Source organism: Fonsecaea pedrosoi (genome assembly GCF_000835455.1).
Source record: "Fonsecaea pedrosoi CBS 271.37 unplaced genomic scaffold supercont1.7, whole genome shotgun sequence".
Lineage (NCBI taxonomy): Eukaryota > Fungi > Ascomycota > Eurotiomycetes > Chaetothyriales > Herpotrichiellaceae > Fonsecaea > Fonsecaea pedrosoi.
Window position 1 is genome coordinate 3,104,141 of NW_013550609.1, and position 22,903 is coordinate 3,127,043.

The 22,903-nt window shown below is 51.5% G+C and overlaps 12 protein-coding genes across 12 annotated transcripts; 7 read left to right on the top strand and 5 right to left on the bottom strand.

Annotated features, from left to right (window-relative positions):
- Nucleotides 1–175: 175 nt before the first annotated feature.
- Z517_11171 (translation factor GUF1, mitochondrial) lies at nucleotides 176–2,195 on the bottom strand (the record flags this gene model as incomplete). Its single annotated transcript, XM_013424779.1, has 2 exons — nucleotides 176–1,439; nucleotides 1,489–2,195. 2 exons carry the CDS (start codon nucleotides 2,193–2,195, stop codon nucleotides 176–178), a joined length of 1,971 nt encoding a protein of 656 aa, XP_013280233.1.
- A 192-nt stretch (nucleotides 2,196–2,387) lies between these two features.
- Nucleotides 2,388–3,321, top strand: Z517_11172 (uncharacterized protein; the record flags this gene model as incomplete). The annotated part of the gene is made up of 6 exons (XM_013424780.1): nucleotides 2,388–2,448; nucleotides 2,499–2,524; nucleotides 2,575–2,600; nucleotides 2,651–2,689; nucleotides 2,737–2,985; nucleotides 3,033–3,321. The coding sequence occupies 6 exons, from the start codon at nucleotides 2,388–2,390 to the stop codon at nucleotides 3,319–3,321; spliced, it is 690 nt and encodes a 229-aa protein (XP_013280234.1).
- Nucleotides 3,322–3,759: 438 nt separating this feature from the next.
- On the top strand, nucleotides 3,760–8,628 carry Z517_11173 (uncharacterized protein; the record flags this gene model as incomplete). Its single annotated transcript, XM_013424781.1, has 3 exons — nucleotides 3,760–3,857; nucleotides 3,909–4,155; nucleotides 4,234–8,628. 3 exons carry the CDS (start codon nucleotides 3,760–3,762, stop codon nucleotides 8,626–8,628), a joined length of 4,740 nt encoding a protein of 1,579 aa, XP_013280235.1.
- Nucleotides 8,629–10,038: 1,410 nt separating this feature from the next.
- Z517_11174 (uncharacterized protein) lies at nucleotides 10,039–11,065 on the top strand (the record flags this gene model as incomplete). Its single annotated transcript, XM_013424782.1, has 2 exons — nucleotides 10,039–10,273; nucleotides 10,329–11,065. The coding sequence occupies 2 exons, from the start codon at nucleotides 10,039–10,041 to the stop codon at nucleotides 11,063–11,065; spliced, it is 972 nt and encodes a 323-aa protein (XP_013280236.1).
- Nucleotides 11,066–11,164: 99 nt separating this feature from the next.
- Nucleotides 11,165–11,657, bottom strand: Z517_11175 (uncharacterized protein; the record flags this gene model as incomplete). Its single annotated transcript, XM_013424783.1, has 2 exons — nucleotides 11,165–11,354; nucleotides 11,413–11,657. 2 exons carry the CDS (start codon nucleotides 11,655–11,657, stop codon nucleotides 11,165–11,167), a joined length of 435 nt encoding a protein of 144 aa, XP_013280237.1.
- A 140-nt stretch (nucleotides 11,658–11,797) lies between these two features.
- On the top strand, nucleotides 11,798–13,271 carry Z517_11176 (uncharacterized protein; the record flags this gene model as incomplete). The annotated part of the gene is made up of 2 exons (XM_013424784.1): nucleotides 11,798–11,860; nucleotides 12,027–13,271. 2 exons carry the CDS (start codon nucleotides 11,798–11,800, stop codon nucleotides 13,269–13,271), a joined length of 1,308 nt encoding a protein of 435 aa, XP_013280238.1.
- Nucleotides 13,272–13,634: 363 nt separating this feature from the next.
- On the bottom strand, nucleotides 13,635–15,320 carry Z517_11177 (uncharacterized protein; the record flags this gene model as incomplete). The annotated part of the gene is made up of 1 exon (XM_013424785.1): nucleotides 13,635–15,320. One exon carries the CDS (start codon nucleotides 15,318–15,320, stop codon nucleotides 13,635–13,637), a length of 1,686 nt encoding a protein of 561 aa, XP_013280239.1.
- Nucleotides 15,321–15,718: 398 nt separating this feature from the next.
- On the bottom strand, nucleotides 15,719–17,079 carry Z517_11178 (uncharacterized protein; the record flags this gene model as incomplete). The annotated part of the gene is made up of 2 exons (XM_013424786.1): nucleotides 15,719–16,102; nucleotides 16,171–17,079. 2 exons carry the CDS (start codon nucleotides 17,077–17,079, stop codon nucleotides 15,719–15,721), a joined length of 1,293 nt encoding a protein of 430 aa, XP_013280240.1.
- Nucleotides 17,080–17,890: 811 nt separating this feature from the next.
- Z517_11179 (uncharacterized protein) lies at nucleotides 17,891–19,339 on the top strand (the record flags this gene model as incomplete). Its single annotated transcript, XM_013424787.1, has 7 exons — nucleotides 17,891–17,999; nucleotides 18,068–18,553; nucleotides 18,619–18,808; nucleotides 18,892–18,953; nucleotides 19,012–19,107; nucleotides 19,175–19,241; nucleotides 19,297–19,339. 7 exons carry the CDS (start codon nucleotides 17,891–17,893, stop codon nucleotides 19,337–19,339), a joined length of 1,053 nt encoding a protein of 350 aa, XP_013280241.1.
- Nucleotides 19,340–19,719: 380 nt separating this feature from the next.
- Z517_11180 (uncharacterized protein) lies at nucleotides 19,720–20,210 on the top strand (the record flags this gene model as incomplete). Its single annotated transcript, XM_013424788.1, has 3 exons — nucleotides 19,720–19,782; nucleotides 19,881–20,002; nucleotides 20,060–20,210. 3 exons carry the CDS (start codon nucleotides 19,720–19,722, stop codon nucleotides 20,208–20,210), a joined length of 336 nt encoding a protein of 111 aa, XP_013280242.1.
- A 358-nt stretch (nucleotides 20,211–20,568) lies between these two features.
- On the top strand, nucleotides 20,569–21,441 carry Z517_11181 (uncharacterized protein; the record flags this gene model as incomplete). The annotated part of the gene is made up of 3 exons (XM_013424789.1): nucleotides 20,569–20,648; nucleotides 20,709–20,897; nucleotides 20,964–21,441. The coding sequence occupies 3 exons, from the start codon at nucleotides 20,569–20,571 to the stop codon at nucleotides 21,439–21,441; spliced, it is 747 nt and encodes a 248-aa protein (XP_013280243.1).
- Nucleotides 21,442–22,013: 572 nt separating this feature from the next.
- Z517_11182 (uncharacterized protein) lies at nucleotides 22,014–22,574 on the bottom strand (the record flags this gene model as incomplete). The annotated part of the gene is made up of 1 exon (XM_013424790.1): nucleotides 22,014–22,574. The coding sequence occupies one exon, from the start codon at nucleotides 22,572–22,574 to the stop codon at nucleotides 22,014–22,016; it is 561 nt and encodes a 186-aa protein (XP_013280244.1).
- Nucleotides 22,575–22,903: the final 329 nt, after the last annotated feature.

Genomic DNA, 22,903 nt, shown 5'->3' on the forward strand with positions numbered 1-22,903 from the left:
CGATCTCCGTCCGGAATCAGAGTCACGGGTGGTCGGTTTTTTTGGAACTCTTGGCCAGCAGGATGATCGGAGTGTCTTGGACTTGTACTCATAGACGGGGAAAGATAGACAAAGAGGTACATAGCTTTGTTCAAGATGATCGTATACTCGACGTATTCACCTTTTGTTTGCCCCCTTACTTCGCCAAAAATGCCTGGAACGCAGAGTGCTCAATAACCACGTTGCCCACAGCCTTAAGCTTCTTTCTTCCCTCCTTTTGTTTTTCCAACAACTTCATCCTCCTCGTCTTATCTGCAGCGTGTAGCTTTGCTGTGACATCCTTCCTGAATGGTTTCAACGTTTCCCTGGCAATGATTTGTCGACCGACTGCAGCTTGAATTATAACCTCGAACATTTGGCGGTCGACATGTTCCTTAAATTTCTCCACCCATTGTTTCCCAACGTGCCTCACCTGTGACTGATGCATGACGCGGGAGATGGCATCGACAGGTTCTTTGTTGACCAGGAGCTGGAGTTTGACAATGTTGCTGACACGCCATTCAGCTTCTTCGTAATCGAGGGTAGCATAACCTTTGGTTGCCGACTTCAATTTTCCAAAGAAGTCGTCGACGAGGTGTGCCAGAGGCATTTCGTATTTGAGAATGACTTGAGAGGACGTGAAGTATTCCATGGACTTTTGTTCACCTCGGTTAGCCTCACAGAGTTCCATTACTTTTCCTAGGTATTCCTCAGGGAATGTTAGAGTTGCTAGAACATAGGGTTCACGAAGCTCTGCCACATTCCTGCGCGTTTCCTCGCTGTCAGGAAACTCGGCTGGATTCGTGATAACTTCCTCTTTGCCGTTCTTGTACAGCACTTTGAACGGCACAGTGGGTGGAGTGATAATGATACTTGCCCCATGTTCCTGTCGGAGTCGATCCTCAAAGACTGAGCAATGTAGTGTTCCCAAGAAGCCCAGACGAAAACCGGCCCCAAGTGCCAATGATGACTCTTTTTGGATAGTGACACTTCTGTCGTTCAGCAAAAGATGGTTGATGCTATCTTCAAGATGTTCGAATTCGCCTTGATCCACAGGGAATGCCGCGACAAAGACCATGGGTTTGGGTTCTTCGAAGCCCGGCAGTGGTTTGACTTGGTTTTGAAATCCGACCTTTGTGTACGTATCTCCGATCTTGGCTTCGCTACTCTTTCTCATCGAGGGATTGAAGTAGACGTATCCGACTTGACCAGCCCGAAGGACCCTTTGAGGCGTTTGATCCGGATACATGATGCCCACTTCGCCCACAGTATATTTTAGGCCTGTCGCGAAAGAAATGATCTGGTCTCCTGCACGAAGTTCGCCATCAAATATGCGCACCAATAGAATAACGCCCTTGTAGCTCGAATACCAGGAGTCTACTAGAAATAGTCGTAGTGGCTTCGTGTGATCACCAACAGGGCTGGTACTGTCAGTAAGCATCAAGACAGAGAGAGCGGCTTGCTACCTACGCTGGGATTCTCTCAATCACAGCTGGGAGTACATTTTCCACGTTTAACCCGGTCTTTGCTGACACTAGAACGGCCGAATCGGGGTCCAATTCAAATGCATCATGCATCTGTTCCAATGCTCTCGGAGGGTCGGCGTGAGGCAGATCGACTTTGTTAATGACCGGGATCAATGATAAGCCCTGGGCGAAGGCCAAATAGAAATTGGCGACTGTCTGGGCTTGAACGCCTTGACTGGCGTCCACCAGCAACAGAGCCCCTCCACAACTGGCATAACTTCGTGAAACCTCTGCGCGAAAATCAACATGGCCAGGAGTATCCACAAGATGAAGAAGGAAATCCTCCCCTTTGTAGTTGTAGATCATGGAACATGTTTGCGCTTTGACAGTGATGCCGCGTTCTCTTTCGACGTCTAGCTTGTCAAGAACTTGCTTGTTGGAGCCTGGTTGGATGGTACCAGTCAGCTCCAGAAGCCTGTCGCTCAGTGTGCTCTTGCCATGGTCAACATGCGCGACAATGCAGAAGTTACGGTATCGTTCAATCGGGATGGCTGCGATTCGAGTTTCGAGGTCGCTAGGAGGAGTTTGGTTTGGTGCGCATCGGAAGGCAGAGGTCGCGAAGGACCGCGACAGAGATTTACGCCAGATTGAGGCAGAAGTGATGCTTAACGCAGCTCTTCGCCGTGCAAAGATCTGCAGCCATGGTCGCATGGGTCAGAACATTAGGGTGGTGACGGACATTGACCCTGAATGCGCTTCCGAAAAAACTTGTGAGGGCAAAGGGCAAAAAGGTACAAACGACTTGGGAACGTGCCCGATTATTGCCCCGCCAACAATCAACATCAACACCAAAACCACTCCAATTTTCGCCCAACACACTTTGCTCTGCACTGAACAGCCAACATGAGCAAGATGGCGGTCGAGAAGAAAGACAAGTCGCAATTGCACAAGGTTGCGCTCAAAGGTATGCTCTCATTGACACCAGTGACAGCAATGTACTAATGGGGTGCACAGGGTCATCGAAGACAGTCGCAGAGTTCGTAAGTGCACCCCGCCTGACCTCACACACGCCAAAGACTGAGAAAAGCAGTTCGAATACTCAATAAACACAATACTGTGAGCCATGTGAGCAGACTACAAGTGGATCAGATAGTAATGCGTCGCAGATTTCAGAGAGGTGTTTATCCTGCAGAAGATTTCACCCCGTGAGTCGCAATGAACAACTGGGCTAAATATCCGCTGACCATCACAGGGTTAAGAAGTATGGACTCAACATGCTCGTATCCTCGGACGACCAGGTCAAGGCATACATTAAGAAGATAATGTCACAACTGAACAAATGGATGATTGGGGGCAAGATCTCGAAGTTGGTGGTCGTAATCACAAGCAAGGAGACTGGAGAACACGTTGAGAGATGGCAGTTCGACGTTCAGCTTCTAGGAAAGTCTTCGAAACAACGGCCCTCCAAAAAGGCAGCGGACAAGGAGAACGCAAACCCGGAGTAAGGTACACCAAACGAGATACAGGGCATGTCTAACAAGGGAACAGTGAACCTGCAACAGAAGAGACAGAACCCGAGAAGACCGAGGCTCAGATACAAGAGGAGATACAAGCGATCTTTCGCCAAATCACTGCGTCAGTCACATTTTTGCCAGTGCTGGACGGCAATTGCACCTTCAATGTGTTAGTCTACGCTGACGCAGACTCGGACGTCCCCATCGAATGGGGGGACAGCGACGCAAAAGAGATCAGGAACGCAGAGAAAGTCCAACTACGCAGTTTCAGCACTACCAACCACAAAGTAGATACCATGGTCAGCTATCGATTGGCGGATTGAGAGTGTCAGGTCTCTTAAAGGCATGGAGTTCGACGGGTCTCTTGGAAGTGATGGATTTTACGATAGGCCGCAGAGCATGAATATGAATTTGAACTGCAAGAACACTGAACCCCTGATTAAATCTGCTGGATGCATCGCGTGTAATCGACTTTGATTGATTATGATTGGCCTGGAGGGGCGAGGCTGTTCAGCCTTATCAGCGTAGAGTGGGGGTGAAGTTGGAGAACTTTTTGCGGTCGCCCACCATAGTTTCTCTGCGCCTCGAGAAAGATATGAATCACGCCGCAACAGACACTGCACGCAAGCGAACACTAGTTCTTCTGTCGCATGCGACTGGGCCTCATATGTCAACTCGATAAACAGCACTCGCGCCAATGACCGACCCTCCCTCGTGTTCCGCCTCCCATCCTCGTTCCTTACGGTGATAGTGAAGGCAAGATGGCTGCAGCCACACAGGTACAGGACATGGTGTTGGGAAAAGAGCAAGTGATAAATGACAATCCGAAAGTGATCAAGGAACTTCAGTTTGGTGTACTGTGGGTTAAATGATCATGATAAAACCTGAAGGGCGATTCTAATGTCTGTAGATCGGATCAAGATATCATCAACCAGTCTGCCGTCGAACTTGTGGACCGGCGCCTGTTCGATCTCGACAAGACACGCTCAGATGGAACTCGCGCGATCGCTGAGTATGGGCCACTCGATAGGCGTATGGGTGTCTCGTCCAAGCAGAACTCATGCGAAACCTGCGGAAAACATCTGCAAGAGTGCAACGGACATTTTGGACATGTTCGACTGGTCCTTCCCGTCTACCACGTCGGGTACTTCAGAAAAGTTATACAGATCTTACAGAGCATATGCAAGGCACGCACTGCTTTCGAAAACACCGCTACCAAGTACTGACTTTTCCAGGACTGCTCCTGCATTCTTCTTTCCGAAGCCGACCGTCGCAAGTTCCTGAGCGCAATCCGCCGATCGCAGAATGACAGCTTGAAGCAGACTTCTATTGTCAGACGGGTTGCAGACCAATGCAAAAAGACCAAAGTGTGTTTCGAGTGCGGTGCTATCAATGGCTTGGTTCGGAAAGCAACGACACATTCTCTCAAGATAACTCACGACAAGTTCAAATCCTACAATGCCTCCACATCCGCAAAAAAAGTGCCGCCCCCTGAGAAGGTGGCCTTTGACAAATCGTTCGAGACGGCAAAGCTTACCAACTCGGAACTCGAGAAGCATCTCAAAAAAGCGATGGACGATTTGACGCCTCTTCGAACCCTCCGTCTGTTCAAACGGATTCGACGCGCCGATCGTGAACTGCTTGGACTCTTTTCCGCGAGACCGGAAGCTTTCCTCTGGACATACGTCCCTGCCCCTCCTGCATGTATCCGACCGTCAGTAGGGCAAGAGGCTTCGAGCACAGAAGACGATATCACCGCTAAGCTTGGGGACATTGTCGCTGCTAATGATGCGTTGCGTGAAACTCTGGAGAAGGGCTTACCCACCTCGCAAATCATGGAACACTGGGATTATTTGTCCCTTCAATTGGCAATGTATATCAACAGTGACGTACCAGGTCTAGCCAAAGGTGAATTTGGCAAACAGATTCGAGGGTTCGTGCAACGCCTCAAAGGCAAGCAAGGACGCTTTCGGGGCAATCTTTCTGGAAAACGTGTCGATTTCTCTGCGCGGACTGTCATTTCCCCTGACCCCAACTTGCGAATTGACGAAGTCGCCGTACCCATCCTGGTGGCAAAGAACATGACATACCCGGAAGTGGTCAACGAGCTCAACATCGAAAAATTACGACAACGAGTTCGCAATGGACCCGATGTCTGGCCAGGAGCCAACCATGTGATCAAGAAGGAAGGGTTCAAAAACTCTCTGAAGTATAACAATCAGCTCACAGCGAGTCATCTGAAGGAGGGTGATATCGTCGAACGCCATCTTGAAGACGGAGATGTGGTTCTGTTCAACCGCCAGCCTTCACTTCACAAACTCAGTATTCTGAGCCATTTCGTTAAAGTTCGACCCCATCGGACATTTCGATTGAACGAATGTGTCTGCAACCCTTATAATGCTGATTTCGATGGAGATGAAATGAACCTCCACGTCCCACAGACAGAAGAAGCCCGCACAGAAGCAATGCTGTTGATGGGTGTCAAGCATAACATTGTAACACCTAAAAACGGCGAACCAATTATCTCGGCTATTCAGGACTTCATCACCGCCTCGTTCCTCCTGAGCAGCCTGGACCAGTTCTTCGACAAGAAGACCTTTGTGACAATGTGCTGTGGGATGCTGGAACCCGAAACAAAATTTGATCTTCCTCCACCTGCAATCATCAAACCCCAGACACTCTGGACGGGCAAGCAGGTGTTCAGCGTCTTGATGCGTCCAAACAAGGACTCCAATGTGAGAGTGAACCTTGACGCCGCCTGCCGAGACCATAATCAGTATCACCCTGGCCTACACCGAGATCTCCAAGACGATAGTTTCTTATGCGTTCGCAATTCAGAGGTACTCTGTGGTAGGATGGACAAGTCAACTGTCGGCTCCGGAAAGAAGAACTCAATCTTCTATATTCTCTACCGCGACTTCGGGCCTGACGCCGCTGCTCAAGGCATGAATCGCTTGTCCAAACTCTGCGCCAGATGGTTGGGCAATCAAGGTTTCACTGTTGGCATTAGTGATGTCACTCCGCCCGAGAAGCTCGTCAAGGAGAAGGCTGAGATGATAGCCAAAGTATTTGACGAGTGTAGCTCTTTTGTTCGCGAGTCAAAGGCAGGGAAGCTGAAACGCAAGGCGGGTCTGGACGATGCAGGCACCCTCGAGGCAGAGCAGATTCGAGTGTTGAGTACGGTTCGAACCAACATTGCGGGAATTTTGACCTCTCAGCTCAGCAAGAATAACACGCCAATGATCATGGCCGTGTCTGGCTCCAAAGGCTCGAACATCAATGTGGCTCAAATGGCAGCTCTTCTTGGGCAACAGGATATCGAGGGAAAGCGTGTTGCCGATGGTTTCCAGGACCGAACATTGCCTCATTTCCTGAAACATGAACGGTCGCCTCCCTCAAAAGGCTTCGTTTCAAACAGCTTTTTCAGCGGGCTCCTCCCTTATGAATTCTTGTTTCACGCAGTGGGTGGTCGAGTTGGTCTCGTGGACACTGCTGTCAAGACAGCAGAGACGGGTTACATGTCGAGGCGACTGATGAAATCTCTCGAAGATCTCTCCACCAACTACGATCGTACAGTCCGCAACTCGGCTTCAAACATCGTACAATTTCGTTTCGGTGATGATGATCTCGATCCTGTCGATATGGAGGCAAGTGCTAAACCAGTTGATTTCGACCGCACCTACGCTCATGTTGAGGCGACGACGTTTGATCTGAATGACCAAGGCCTACAGGATACCGAGATTTTCGAAGTCATGGAAGAGATCTTGTCGGCTAAGAGAGGTCTGCTGACAAGGGTTGGCCTCAACAGTGCTGAGCTTCTCTATGATATCGATGACGACAGATTGGTTGACCAAAACGAGAGCAATCGAGCATTTCTACAGTCAATACATGACTTTGTCATGGCAAAGTGCCACGCCTTCAATGAGGCCAGGGCGAAGAAACAGCAATTTGCATTGCCACCCTCCGTGCCGAGCTCCAAGGGAAAGCGGAAGGCTGAAGCGGAGCTGGACGAGGTGGACGAGGAAGCACCAGCTCCGAAACGACGTTCAGGCAGGAAAGGAGCAATTCCTGCCACGTCAAGAGATTCGAAGGGCCAAAAGGCCATGCCCAGTGAGGACCGTGCACTGATGAAGCCGCCTCCGTCCACAAAAGACCGCTTTGAACTCACGTGCAAGCTATCGAAGAAGACACTACAAGCCTTTGTGAACCTATGTCTGGAGAAGTATGAGCGAGCACGTGTGGAACCCGGTCACGCCGTCGGTGCAGTCGGTGCACAGTCCATAGGAGAACCAGGGACCCAGATGACTCTGAAAACCTTTCACTTTGCCGGTGTTGCTGGCATGAGTTTGACAGCAGGCGTTCCTCGAATCAAGGAAATCATCAACGCCTCAAAGGAGATCAGTACGCCAGTCATCACTTGCCGGTTGGAACGAAGAAGAGATCTGTCAATCCCCGAAGGTCTTGCTCGTATAGTCAAAGGCCGAATCGAAAGTCTATTTCTAGCAGATGTGACATCTTATATTGAAATCCGCCACTTTCTCGACCGACCAAGTTGCATCGACCTCCAAATCTCATTAGACACCATTACCGAGCTAGGCTTGGATCTCACGTTGGAGGACATTGTGATTGCCATCCAAAGGCATCGACAGCTGAAATCTGCCAAATTAAGGATCCAGCTTCGCAGCAAAGATGAGCTCAGAATCTCCACAGAATCTGCGATCAAGTCTGCGAAGAGAGGATCTGCAGCCAAGATAGATGAAGAAGGCCAGAGTGAGCGTCTCATTCGTCTTCAGACCTTGCGACGCATACTGCCAAACGTACATGTCCTCGGCCATCCTCAAGCAACTCGAGCAGTGGTCATGGCAGAAGACGATCCAAGATCAGATGAAATCAAGGCTATGCGCAGGTCTTTGACGCAGGGAATGAAGACTGAGCAAGCACATTCCAGCACCGACCCCAAGGTCAAAACGGAGGGCTCAAGTGAAACAACAGCTGCTTCCTCCAAAGCGTCGTCCTCCAAAGTCAAACTCGAAGAGCCTGCGCCATCCATAGCCCCTCAATCTGTGCCGCAAAAAGACACTGCACCTATCCAGATGCACAAGGTCATGGTTGAAGGCTACGGTCTTCGTTACTGCATGAACACTGAAGGTGTCGACCCCTATCACACTGAGACCAATTCCGTCATGGAGACTCTCCAGGTCCTCGGGATCGAAGCCGCGCGCTCTAAAATCATCACTGAGATCCAGGAAGTCACAAAGGGTCTGTCCATCGATCCGCGCCACATGTATCTGTTGGCAGACGTGATGACATACAAAGGCGAGGTTCTGGGCATCACACGTTTCGGGCTCGCCAAGATGCGTGACTCGGTGTTGCAGCTGGCCAGTTTCGAAAAGACGGCAGACCACGTCTTCGACGCCGGTGCTGCGGGCAAGGTCGACCGGATCGAAGGCGTCAGCGAGAGTGTGATTGTCGGCAAGACCATGGGCGTGGGCACCGGGAGCGTCGAGGTGGTGCGGTATCTGAACCTCGGTGCCGATCTCGCGAGTAAGACGGGAACCTTGAAAAAAAAGGAATGCGTTTTTGAAGACACTTGGGAGAAGGCGGTCAGGAAGGAGAAGAAGAGAAAGTGAAAATATGAGTGGGAACGAATCCAGGCCAAAAAACTTTTATCTTGTGTGTCATGATATGCTCGGAATAAAAAGAGTACAGCGAACCATCATTGGAAGAACGAGATATGTGTTCTTACGGTCGAAATCGAAACAGCATAAAGCACAGCGAAATTCCATAGAACCATGTTGGTTGTCACAATAGCGAAGTTTTCGAATCTTGCCATTGGCAGGCGTTTGATATGTACAGAGCCGCCATCAAGCTTTTTGCACTTCCCTCTCCGTTGTCAAACTGCTCACTCCCGACTGCCTCAATGCCCTGTCCACATCCCCGTCTCTCCGACGTCGCTGCCACAGAACAGAATCTGCTTGTCAGGGAAATTGACCGGTCGCCGATAATGCAGTCTTCCACGTCTTATCTTAGCACAGAACAAAAGCAACGTCGAACACCCGATATGTCCAATGCGTTTATTTGAAGCCAGCCTCCCTCGCCCGCTGATCTTCGAGCCTTGCGTAGAAGTTGTCTCGTGCTCGTACGCGGGGTAGGTGGTAGCCGTACCACCATAGGTAGCCGAATGTTGTGCCGAGACCTAGATTCATCACCGTTGATCAGCAACATGCTCTTTCTATGGTGTGTTGGCGCAGATTTTTCGTCTTGATTCCGGTCCATCCACACGTTTCCAATGAGCCGGCAGCGACGGAAAAGAAAGAGCTCAGAAGATTCCCAAGGACTCCATCTCTTTCAGACGCAAGAAGGAAAAATTCAATGGTTGTTGTGGCAGACTGGGTGAGAAGCTCGAAGGGTAGATCATACCGAGGGCAATGCTGATATCCAAGACGAGGCCTCGTCGAAGCATCTGTAGAAATCACCGCGTGTCAGCTTTGAGGCTTCTCGTGAAAAACCAAGCACCCTTCAACATTATCCCCATTCGTTGTTGAAACAAAAAGTGTTGGGCGCGGAGGGGGAGAGAGAAGAAACGCACTCCTGTAATCGGTTTGATCGCCATTGTTCTGATCCCGCTCTGCTCGAGCTCTGTTCGTCTAAACGCTGCTAGACCTCGACTATGAGAGGTATTCGAGGTGAGGGTGAGATTGCAAGACGAATGAAAGGGGAAGAGAGGCAGAGAGTAGCTAAGCCTGGTGGTGGTCTGATACCAGTAGCTTGGTGAAGCTCCTTCAAGATCCGCAGTCCAATTGAGGTCAAGGGTTGCAAAGCAGCCTTGGCACCTTATGTAATATTCAGCCTCGTCGATTAACCTTCCTTTTTAGTTATCGACGCTAGTCAACTCCCCTGCCTTGCGCGACCCCATGCTGCCCATGTCAGAAGAGTGAGTTCCATCGCAGGCAAAGGTGATGCGGAACTGAGGTTACGGAAACTCGCGCAATCTTTCGCTGCGATTATATTCAAGGAGCTTGTCCTGAACGCGCAAGCCAATGTCAACCACCTCTCCGAAGAAGAAGATCCCATACCACCACCATCATGTCCTGCGACACAAACTGCAGTCCATGCCCACCCCGGAACCAGCATTGCTGGCGCAAGAGGTGGTTGACGATTTATTAGTGCTGTGTATAAAAACAATATGTGAAGAAGAGGCTCAGAAACAAGGCATATCATATCCGATGATTGAGTCAGTGGCTCTGGAGTCCTTAGCGGCAGCGATGGACGAATGTAGGTTGCTCTACGACTGGCTGTAGCACTGCGTGTATGCTGACTGTGCTGGCAGTCATGCTCAGATTCCTTTCCAAGGTCCGACGCTCCATGCTCGCTGCCCGGCGAACCTATCCCATCGCGACGGATTTCGAGACCGCCATAGATGTTCTCGATATTCCTCGGCCCGACGATCAACTCGCCCCATACCAGACGCAACCTTCAATCAACCCTCCTTTATTGCCGACGCCACCTCCCGAAGATGAATTCCACAACCTCGTCGAACTCCCGGCATCATTTCTCGGCCCCGGCTTGGACGGCCACGGCGAGCTGAAGAGATTCTCATTCACGACCAAGGGGTTGCCTGAGCTGCCTTCTGCACATACTTATAGGGATACGCCTGTCTACCCAGATCGACAGTCTGATAGTAGGAAAATCAGAGAACTGGCGACTCACGAAGGGAAACTCGGTGAGCAGGCACTGCGCAAGCTGGCCGGGGCCGTTAAATTGGATGCTGCTCATCCACTCGAGACGGAAATTATATCTTCCAAGCAGAAACCTCCAGTGGTCATTCGCCGTAAGAGGTGGAAGACCGGAGTTGATTTGTCAGAGGAGGCAGTTTTTGAAGAAACCCTGCGCGACTTGCTGGCCAAGGAGCGTGGTGGATTTGAGCTGGGACCGATTGTCAATTGCGAGAAATCGTATCGAATGCCGGAAGAACTGATGACAAAAAGGGGACCGGCTAACAATTCTCTTCCTGAAAAGCGAAGCGGCTCAGGTCTGCAGGGTGGTGATGTGGCCATGCAGCTTTGATCCCAGCACTCTAAAGGCTGTGGCATCGCTGGCGTTTGGTTGCTCTCGACATTGGATGGGATAAATTTGCATATGATACCCCAGGCAGATCAAAAGGCTTCACTTTTTGGACCTCCACGAATTCCAATAGGACGTAATCACATTTCCTGACGAATCGTCTGCAGTAGGCTTTCCTTGATCATTGTCGTTGATTGGGCCTGTGGGAGGCGGATTTGCGGGTGGTTTCCAAGCAAGTTGGCCCTCCCAGGCTGTCGTCTCGACGTGAAACACCTTTCCACCTTTGACGCATCTTTGGTAGATGAGTTGTTAGCACCTTTGTGAAATTGAGAGCTGGGAGAGTCACGTACTTCCTAAACAACCTCACGATGGGGTAGCACTCGATCCTGGCCGTCCCGGTGCCGCTCGCCAGTGCCCGCTCATATTGTTGCTTGGGCGTGGTACAGGTATACTGGACGAGTTCCATCAACTCGCAATCCCGCTTGAGATCAAAATCCTGGGGCAGTTTGCGCGATTTTTCCTTGTAGTTGACCGTGAGCGAGCGGACGTGCTGGTCGAGCTCGGAGACGGGGAATGGATGTTCGGGCGGTGCCATTTTTTTCCCTTCTAACTTTTTCCTTTATTGTTGCTCTTCAAATAATCAATTAATCCCCTTTCCAACCGTCCGTTACCAGAGCGAAGAACGACGAACGGATTATTATTCACCACGCGGTGGTATGCCATGGCGGCGGCATCATGTCGGCGGAACAATATGGAGCTCGCCTCCTCCAGGGAGTGCAGGAAGAGAGTCTTGAGCAGGTAATTAATTAATGTCTACAATTTCCGCGCGCCACCTTCCCTTGCACCACCATGCCATCCGCAGCCTTGTTCCATGTCTCCTCAACACCATCTTCAATGGTTGCAAATGGCACACACGTCTAGCTTAAGGCTATCTAACACATTGTATTTTGGGTTCAAATCCTAGTTCCTGGCAGAGCTCAGATGGACGGTCGAGCCACAACCCAGAGCCGTTCTAGGAGTTCCACAACTGGACACTCTGCTTGAATCACTCCGGTATCCAGAAACACTAGCAAACACCCGTCGTCGGGAATGGTTGTCCTCGCCAGCAGCGACATCTGTGGTCTATGGCAGCGATGATGACAGAAGTAACGAGGAAGAAGACTCGGACAACGTCGAGACCTCTCGTCTCAGACCTCAGCCACGAGCATCTGCAGAGAAACCCAAACCTGCAACGGTCGAGCTCACAAGTGTCTCTTCCGCGTCCGGGAAGACCTCTTTGCTCTCCCATCTCTGCGCGATATCAGTCCTTCCGAGAGACATGGGCGGCAAGGAGTCGACAATCGTATACATCGATTCCGACGGCCGCTTTTCGGGTGCACGGTTGGCGCAGATCATGTTGCACCATATCCAGAATCACCAGTCTAAGGCCAGCGAAGAAACCCCCTCTACCTTGACAGACTCAAGGACCCAACAAGTCATCCGGTCCTCTCTAGACCACATCCACGTTTTCCGACCCCAGTCGTCGGCTCAGCTGATTTCCACCCTCTCCTCTCTGCATGCGTACCTCTTTGATGGATCCCGGCATCACTCGATGCATCGCCCTCTGAGCCTGATCGTGATCGACTCTGCCACCGCGTTTTACTGGCAAGACCGGTCCGACCAGGCCATGGCGAAGCTCGAGTCTCCAGGAACGGGGTTGCGGGGCGGCGGGCCGTCACCGTCAAGGGCCGCGCAGACGATTGAAATCCTCAAGACCCTGCAAGAGAAGTTCGCATGTGCCGTCGTCTTCAGCACTGTTTCGACTGTTTCGGCTCCTCCACTTCCCTCGTCCTCGACGCGCCCGCCCCACGAGACGACCACATCCGGTCCCACGACCCTCGCGCCCGCGGCTTCAGACACGCGCTTCGTCTCCCCCTGGACGTCGTACGCCACGCTCTCACTCTCCCTCGCGAGGCTGCCCATCGCGCAGTTCCCCGCCCAGATGGGCTTGGAGGAGTGTTTGAGGGACCGGGAGAAGCGACTCGAAGCGGTCCGCAAGGGCCGGTTCCTCGCGACTCTCGTCCCCAGTAGTGGTTCGGCGCCACTCGCAGCGCCAGCGGCGACAGCGCAGGGGCGGGCCGGGAAGGAGGGCGACGAGAGCGGCACCAAAGTCATCGGGGGAAGCGCGTTCGAGTTCCGCATCACAGGGGCTGGCGTCGAGTTGGAGTAAACGATGGGACGGAACTTGTCTACATACATCGTACGAGGTACTTTGTTGTCACGCTGTCAGATATGATATCTGTCGACTTGTCCAGCCGGAGAACAACCATTCTTCATCAAGTCATTGCTTAAATCTCCCTATCCCTCTTTGAGGAATTCACTCATGGTCTCGTTATTATTGTCTCAAAATCAAGTATATCTAGACGCCCGACGCCCTCTACTTTCCGCAGACAGAGTAACCTCGCCGGCTATATACATCTTTGTCTTTTCTTGATCGTGATCTATGTACGAAGAGTCATCTCATATCCAGTCAGTCAGTCAGTCAGTTCGTCATGAATGTCCTCTTTCTCGCCCAAAGCACGAAATTCTCCCCTCAATCAGAGTGGACATGGCCCGTTCCCTCGACCACTTCCTTCGCGCACACTTTTCTGCACTCCTCAAAAACTCTCACTTGCTTGGCCACTTCCTCTAATCGGCTGAGAACCTCCATGTTTCCCTTTGTGAAACCGTAGATGGCATATGGGAGGCCTGTGTCTTTGCAGAATTCCCGCACATACACCTGTGCCTTTCGGAGATTATGTCTTGGTATCCTCGGGTATAAGTGGTGGATGGCTTGGAATTGGAGTCCGCCGTGGACAAAGTCAAGCCATGGAGGACAGTCGACATCCATGGTGGTTCGAAGCATCTTCTGTGGGAAGGACTCCTGCACGCCCATGTCGGTGGTGGACATGGCAAAGTGAGAAAGGGTGATTTGTACGTGGAGCGGTGCCGTGATCATATGGCTGATCATGACGAACACGAAACGGTCCCAAGCAGTGGGGATTGAGCGATACACAATTCCGTAGCCGAACCAAGCCCAAAAGACAAACTGCCCGAAGATCTCAAGGTAGCGATGCCACCATGCAGGTCCCTTCTTAGGCGCCTGGCCCAAAAAGAGATACTCCCAAGAGAGGCGGTAGAGATTGAAGCGACCCAGCAGGAGGATTGGATAGTACAACCAGTGTTGTTTCGCTATGGCCAGTTTGGCAATGCTGTCAAACTGCATGATGCGTTCGTAGTAAGTGGAACGTAAGGAGGAGAAAAATCGGGTCGAGATGGCGAAGAAAGGCATGTGCTCAATGTCCGGGTCATGTTCAGGTGAATTGGTGACAATGTGGTGGACGTTGTGATTGCGTTTCCACCAGCCGATGGACAGACCACCCAGGAAGTCGGCGATGAAGATTCCGATACACGTATCGATGTGAAAGTTGTGTGTTATACCCATATGTCCGGCATCGTGGGCGGTGAACACCAGCTGGTGCCAGAAAAGGCCGAGAAGGGCCCCAGACAGGGCGTAGTAGGAGTAATGGAGTGCGAGGAGAGACGATGAGAAGAGAAGGATATATCTGCAGCATTCAACCCCATAGGCGCCGTAAGGACATTCGTAAAGACCTGCTGCCCGTATTTGAGCGTTGGTCTCTCGGTACTTCGCGACGATTCGATCCTGTGAGCTGGGATCTAATGGAGGATACTTCAGTATATCTGAGTATTTTTCGGCTGCGAGCTTCGTCTGAATTGGGTCGTCGCTGGCATTAGACCGCTCACGTTCAGACAAAGAGGCGGTGGATAATGAGGTCCCTCGTTCTCGAATATCGACCGGATCGAAGATGGGGGATGGGGGTGCAGTGCTATCACTGCAAGAACTGATAGCACCGTCGGTTTGTACATCTGACTCCTCCTCCACCTCCACCTCTTTGCCATCCCGTTCCTTGATATATGGTCTGAAATGTCCACCCTGTATTGGAGGCAGAAAGTTGGTCCATCTCCCCTGAATCCTCCCGATCACGAACTTCTGCATGTGCGCCTGTGCCTCCGGGGAATGTAGTGCACGGATCTCATCGGTGCCATCTCTTCCGACCATATGCAATATCGGCTTGTCGCCACCAGGGTGAAAGGAGAGCCACGCATCAGCCTTGATCACCTGGCCATCGAGAATTATGATCTTCCTTCCTTGCGCTATCAGGCCCTCAATCTCTCGCCGTGACCATAGGCGGTCCTTGGGGTTTGTTTCGGTGGTCATGGATCGGTCGTACCTCTGGTGTCGGTATCGATCAAAGGGTTACGAGGGTATTCATCCAGGGAAAGGTAGCAAGGCGGTGAGTCGAGAGTTGTCTGAGCCTGATGGGGGAGACATTTCGACGTGGAGTTGAAAGCTTGTCCCGCATAAGTTTCCTCGAGAGACGCAGCTGCGGTTGGTACCCACACGCGTGTCACACCAGCCGCAGTCTTATGAGACGTACTTCGTACCTCGTTTGCTTGTTGTTTACAACCACTTGGACAGAAGAGACTCAAACACCTTAGTATCAAGAGATCACCACCGATGCATACAGCTGCTGTTATTGTCCCGCGAAAAGCATATATATTGAGAGACTACTGACAAGATCCCCTCTCCACTCACGCTAATGGAAGCATCGCTTGTTACATTCCCTTTCGTTTGCATCTGTTAACGGCGTGGCCATACTGTGGATAGGCATCGAACCAACGGTCCCTCATGGCCCAGTTGTCATAATCAAAGATATGGCTCTCGAATTTGTCGGTAAGACGCACCGCATTACCCTGCACGTCTGTGATAAAGACTGGCTCAAGCCGAGGCCACTGGACGGTGACGGATTCGGTAAAATCGCGCTCGAACTGTGTGTGGTTCTCCAAGTAGAGAGCAGGGTGCTTGGTTAGTATGTCCCGAAGTTCGGGAAAGGCAAGAAAGTCGATCGACACCGGATGTGGCACGCACTCCTGGGCTTTTGTTGGGCGGTAGAACGCTGGTACATCCTCGTAAGAACAGGCCACTGGGTATACCCTCCACTAAGGGGTTCAGATCGTCAGTCATGATGTGCAGCATATCATGTCCACCTCTTTGAAAAGAGACTTACCCGCAATAGCCGATACATGACGAGGTAGATTGCGACGTTGTCGGCGTCATTCGGACAGCGAAACTCATCACAAGTCACGTTGAGAATCTCCACAAGCGGATGCCTCTCGGGGTTGCGGAGAAAGAAGTTGTCGATGCTGGGCATGCGAGGGAGCTGCATCATCTGTGCATCTGATGGATGATGTCGAAAGAGGTCGACATGCGCCGTCCACAGTGCTCGCGAGATGAAGGAATAGAAGCAGCCTCGGCCCGCCGGGTGCTCAACGGAGCACAAAGAGCAAAACATGTCCGCTACAAGGCCTCCCGCCAGCTGCGAGGATGAGGGTGGGATGGCAAAGCTACAGTGCAGCTCAGCTGGAGCGGCGTGTCGACTCACATGTGTTCTCCATGTCGACTCGGGGCTGCTGGCGGCCGAGTTTGGTACAGCACCACGAGCCATTTGAGATAATACAATGAGAGCAGCCGAGGCGAGCTCGTCATCATGAGAACGCCTGCCAGGTTTGTCGATCAGTGGCTCACCACTGCTCGTGGGGTAGGCTGCTGTTGTGTATTGGTGTGCCTCTCCATCCACGCTGGAGCCTGGGAACACAGTGGTGGTTATTGTACCGGCCGCTTCTTCGCACAGACCACGGTGTCGGGGGGTTACTCGTAAAAAATCTGAAGGTGAAGGAGCTTGGGCATTGTTGGCACCCCGAGGCTCCGCTTCCTCCTCACAAACAACTCGACTGGCTGGCTTCCTCTCAAGCTCGGCCACTCTGGCCCGGAGGCTGTGGACAAGTTGTTCCAAGGCCTCCGATCTTCTCTGCTCCGTTTGTCGCTTTGTGCGCATATGCCATCGATCAAGTAGACGTTTCCGCTCCAATTGAGCTTCGGATCGGACACGGCGATTCATGGGTACTTTCTCGTTCATCTTAGTTGGTCAGAGTGCCTGATTGTATCAGAATGTTCTCCGCTGGACACGGGTACATGTGCAGAAGAAGTAGCGTGTGGACGGCAGTGGAGAGTCTAATTTACGTACGAGGCAATTGGTTTAGGTTTTCCGAAGAGGAATGTTTCTTACTAAACTCTGTGGCCAACTACGAGGAACGTGTGTGTAACCGACAGGAGTGGAGACAACCGACTGGCCGGAGACCGCCTCCCCTTGCCTTACGTGACCGCTCCCCCGGACTTTCTCCAGAGTGGGGCTTACGCATAGTTCCCATCGTCCTGTATCGAGTACCGAGCAAGCGCGTAACCAACAAGCAGCAGGTGGGCGGAAAGTGATACCTGCTGCAGATATTATGTCCAAGTTTAAACGTTACATGACTACCCTATTGGTGGATTTATGATATGTTGAAGAGCCTACACAGCTTGGGATTTGGTGGGATGGTGTTCTGACGTTGTGAGGACTGGTTCCCCCATAAAATGATCGTTTTACGGGTTCTAGTTCACATGGCCAACAGAGATTCAACGGTTGGGTGGTCGTGTCTCTGTACGGAACGACAGGGTTTCTCCACAAAGAAGATCCATGTGCAAAGGTTGGTGGAGACTATTCGTTTTCAGCACAATTTACGACACTTGCTATACGACCGTGGCCCAATAACGGCAATGGTTAAAAAACATGCAAAACCTCTGGTTACTCTGCGCTTAGTGCTTGGTAGGTGGTCAGTTTGTTCTAGCATTTTGTCAACTCCAAAAGAAAATCGAAGCGAACCAGACAACTTTCGAGTTTGGAAGGAAATATGACGGTGGCTCCGGGGAACCTGATTGCTTTGCTTGCAGTGCAGCAGAATGTGTCGGATTTGCAAAAACAATTGAACCTTTATGGGAATATCGATTATGTCGTTGATGGTCTGATATACCCCCCCTGTGACGTTTGTGGCTCAATGAAAAGGCTGACTTGCCTATGCTACATACAGAGGGTGCGGAACTGGCAGACGGGTATCAACCCCCAGACAGCTGGTTTGCAGCACGCGGCGTTGCCCGCGATGATCTGGAGGCCGCCGTCGCTGTCAAGCTACCCACTGATCCGTACATGCACGTCTGGTTCTACAGCTGGAAGAATCTCGACACCAAATCCCAGTGGCCGCAAAAGTTCAACCAGATTGGTTCGCGAGGTCTGACGCTCCTCTTCGACGACGTGGACAAGGAGTTGGCCCGGATCCTGAAGGAGTTTCCAAACACCAAGGTCTTGCAGCAGCCCATCAAGATCCAACGCAAATGGGGAGAGACGACCTCGGCTCTGGTTCACGACCCCGAGGGGACGTTTGTCGAGCTCGTCTCGATCGCCAACAATCCGTTGGTCGCCAAGGCACAGCCGGCTCTGCCTCATCATCGAAGTTTCCTGCATTTCATGATGAACTGTGTCAATTTCCAGGAAACAACCAAGTGGTATCAAGCATTCGGTATGGGCCCGATTTCCCGCAAATCGACTCGATGTGAGCAAGGCAGGGCTGATGCAGCACAACAGGTATGGATCACGACCACGGCGTCGATTTCAGAAACCTCCACCACGACGATCAATTCAACAGGGGAATCGGAGGGAGAGACGTCTTCATGAATCAGATGAAAACTTTCTCGCACCACGAAAACGTGTGGACCGATTGCCATTTCCTTCGCAGCCCAAGAGATCCCAGTCACATGCACCTGGAACTGCTGGAGTATAACGACAACGGAAGTAAGTCCCAGACCCGTTTCTTCGGCTGCAGAAGCAAATCAGGTATGCAATTGGATCTAATCACAGAGCTGATGACTGTACAGAGGGATTGAAAGACCCAGGGCTCAACCCAACATGGTTTCAGAAAGGTTAGAGGCTTTCCGATCCATCAGCATGTTAGTTCTGCCCTGACGAATCGACCTACAGGAATTGCAAGGTATTGCATGAAAACCCCGAGCTTTGAAGCTGCACAGCGAACAGCCAAGGAAAGAGGGTACAAAATCTACATCGAGGAGCAACGAGGTAAGACGACCTGTGCTGTGGAAGAAGTAGTTTTCAATTCCTGTGCGGTATACTCACATGAGAACAGGTGCTCTGAACTGGGGTGATTCGCAGTGGTTTTTCTTTGGTGATGTGGACGGCAATTTGCTGACTTTGTGAGTTTACCCAAAGTCGTGAAAACATCACTCGAGCTAATGACTGTCGTTGCAGGGAACAATGGCATCACCAGAGATACTGGGGTGAACGTGACTGATACGCTAGAGAAGTCATGGATGTTTCTGCTAGTTAGATGGGAAGTCTCCTACACACGTACATGCTGGCAAAAACTAGACCATGAGAAGACCCCAGCGAGCCTGTACTCGCTGCTTTGGCCTTCTAAGTCAAGATCGGTTCTCCCTCATCGTCAGAACTGATATTCCGAAGGCTACTTCTGTGTCGTCCACCACGACTGCAGAACAAGGTGTCATCTTTACTGGGCCTCTGGTCTATAGATTCGAATAACGCAGGAGTGGTCATGTGTTTACGACATGCGCAAATATGGATCTCGAGAGTTTTATTTAGATCCGAACAGAGAAACATGCGTAGGTCATTACTTTTCTCTGGTGTCTCTGTCCCCCTACAAAGAGGTACACCATGTCTTCAGCGACTCTTGACATCGTTGCAACGTTTTTGCCCAAGCCAGGGAAATCCAGGGTGGTAAGATCGATCCCGCAAATTCTTGTCGGCTGAAGCCACCAGCTTCTCTTGGTCTCATGAGCCTTATGAAAATTGACTCGATGCTATGAAATGGGCAGTTGATCGACCTCCTCTCGTCAGTTGCCGAAAAGGCCAAGGAGCAGGAGCCCGGCACTCTGATATACTCTATCCTGGAGGCGAAGGGTCTGGACGGCATTGACCAAGTCGTTATCATCGAAAGGTACCACCCATTGCCCAAATCCCTTCGTGATGTAATATGAGATAACGGGGAAAATAGATACACAGGTCAAGACACGTTGGATTTCCATATGGCACAGCCATACTACAAGGAGATGGCGGCCAAGTTTGACGAGCTGTGTGAACAGAGACCGACCGCATCGATCGGGACTGTGCGAGGGGGGTTCATTAAGGAAGCAGCGGCATCATAATGGTGGGGGACGAGCAGAGTATCCTGCATAGGAATAGTCTCAACATGTGTGACTGGAACGGTCGACCTAGATAGGTTCATAAGTTGTACTCACCTGTGATTCTGCTGCCCACTCCTTTTTTCATCCAACTCGCGTTATAATCCTAATAACCACTAAGAAGGCTTGCTGACTGGTCGAGATGGCGTTCATTCTACAATACAACAACTGGTTGTCGTTCGTTCCGACAGTCGGTTTTCCGAGTGTTGGTCGTCGGCGTCATTAGAAAAACCACCATCTTGCTTTGATGGCCGCAGCCCTTCGCCCAACAAACCAAGGCTGGATCCGGTCACAGTTACTATACACATGCACGGCGAGCACCATGGAGACCCGTGACATGATAGTCTATACCTTGAACACTCCGGACTGCAACAAAGTGAGCATAACTCTCGAAGAGCTCGGGTAAGCCTCCTGTTCAGCGGTCAATCAGTGTCCGTGGGCTCAAATAACCACAAACTCCAGATTAAAGTATCAAGTCCGCAAGGTCAATGTGTCCAACGGCGAGCAGAAGGAGCCTTGGTTCACTGAGATCAACCCAAATGGACGAATACCCGCACTGGTCGATCAGCTTCCTGACGGCTCCACGATCAAACTGTTTGAGTCGGGGAGTATCATGCAATATCTAACAGACCGCTACGACCAGGAGCACCGGTAAGTTGATCTGTACAGTGGCCAACACATCCCGTATGCCACAAAGTTGACGAGATGATTCTCTAGCATTTCCTTTCCGCGAGGTACCCCAGAATACTACGAGACTGGCAACTGGCTCTTCTTTCAAAACGCCGGGGTTGGTCCGATACAGGGACAGGCCGTCCACTTTCTTCGCTACAACCCTGTAAAGATGGAATACTCGACGTCACGCTATATCAACGAGACTCGCCGCCTTTATCGTGTGCTCGACAAGCATCTTGCAACGAGAGATTACTTGGTGGGAGGGAAATGCACTATTGCCGACATTGCGCACTGGGGTTGGGTTACAGCGGCCTTTTGGGCCGGCGTCGACCTCGGTCAGTTCCCGAACCTGGCTCGGTGGGAGAAGAGGATGCGGGCTCGTCCCGGTGTTCAGAGGGGAAAGGAAATCCCCGACAGGCATTGGATCGACGTAGTTACTGAATCTCCGGAGATGATACAGATAGTAGAGCGAGAAAACGCCAAGTGGATACAGGCAGCACAGGTTCAAAATGCACAATTGTAACCCGACCTCTCGTATTGACTCGGCTAGAAGCTACGAAGTGGGTGCCAGATGCCAATAAAGGATGGGTAGGCAAGGGCACAGGTAAATGTCGTGTCAGCTGGAAAACTCTTGCTCTGTACCTCGAACGACTGCCAGCTCCAATCGAATAGACGGGCCAGAAAGGGGGGAAAGGGGTAATGAAGACCTTGCAATAACTGGCACCTCGGTGACTGGACTGTTATTGGACTGCTAGGACAAGGCTTTGGAACTCTGGAATTCCTACCCCGGACTTCCGACTGTGTCAAACACCAATCATCTACGGACCGCGATCCCAGATACTCATGGTCGATCTAGTCTTTCCCGTCAGAGAAGCAAACAACGACGACGAAAATTGTAGACTGCCACTTGCATTTCTGTCGTGAATGATAAATGTAAAACCCTCCAACAATAGACAAAGAGCGTAGATACAGAAAGCGTTCATCTGGTCTTTATAGCCTCTGGTCGAAGGGCACTTTCCTAGCACTATTCAACCTCTACCTGATCTTACTCTCTCGGCCGGCGGCCTGTCTGGCCACCTGCTGCTGAGTGAGTGTTCAAGCATCCACTGGAAGAGTCTCCAACCACCCAGGTCCATGGGGTGGGGTGGGATTGTACGGCTTCGTATTTGGCACACCTTGTTCGAGGAACGACTTGGTGACGGCCTGGTACATCTCCTCGAGGTCGTTCTTGTCGGCGAGAAAGTCGACGCTGTTCTCCTTGCCGGGGCGGACGGTGTTGATCCGGTGTCTCGACCAGCGAGTTGTGTTGTCGTCGATCTTCTCGAGCGTGTAGGTGGCCTCGATGTCCGTGGGCATGGGCGGGCCGTGCCAGTGTACCGACTTGAATCCCCATTTGTGCGGCTTCTCGCACACAGTCACGACCCAGTCGCCCACCAGGTCGAACCGGTCCGGCATGTGCATGTACTCGAGAAAGTGCTCGCCCGGCTGCATGGTGCGAGACACCGATTCGAGGTCGTCTTCGCCCCCGGGCCCGTGAACCTTCCAGGTCCCCAGTTGCAGCTTGATCCAGTTGGTGGGCACCGTGACAAACTCCCACACCTTTTCGATGGGGAGGTTGATCACCTGAGAGGTACGGCTGTGTGTGACGCCCGACATGTTTGATGAGGTGCGAAATGGTATTTGGGTGTCTGCTTGGTGGATGTGTGCTCACTTCAGTTTATCTCTTGACCTGGGTTCCCTTGGCCATTTTATGAGTGTCAGGAGATCAAATTCATTGATCGTATAGTCGGGATGACGATGTCGTCCCAGAAACCTCATCTCGTCGGTCAAGACGACTCAACGAGTCGTGGGATTTCTCATGAACTCGTGGGGAGATACTCCCTCCAAACTCCCCGGGGTAAGTGGATCCTCTACAAAGACAAAAAGTCCGAACACTATGGTCAAGAAAGATGGCGTTGCTTACATTCGGCAAGCTTGGACGGCAG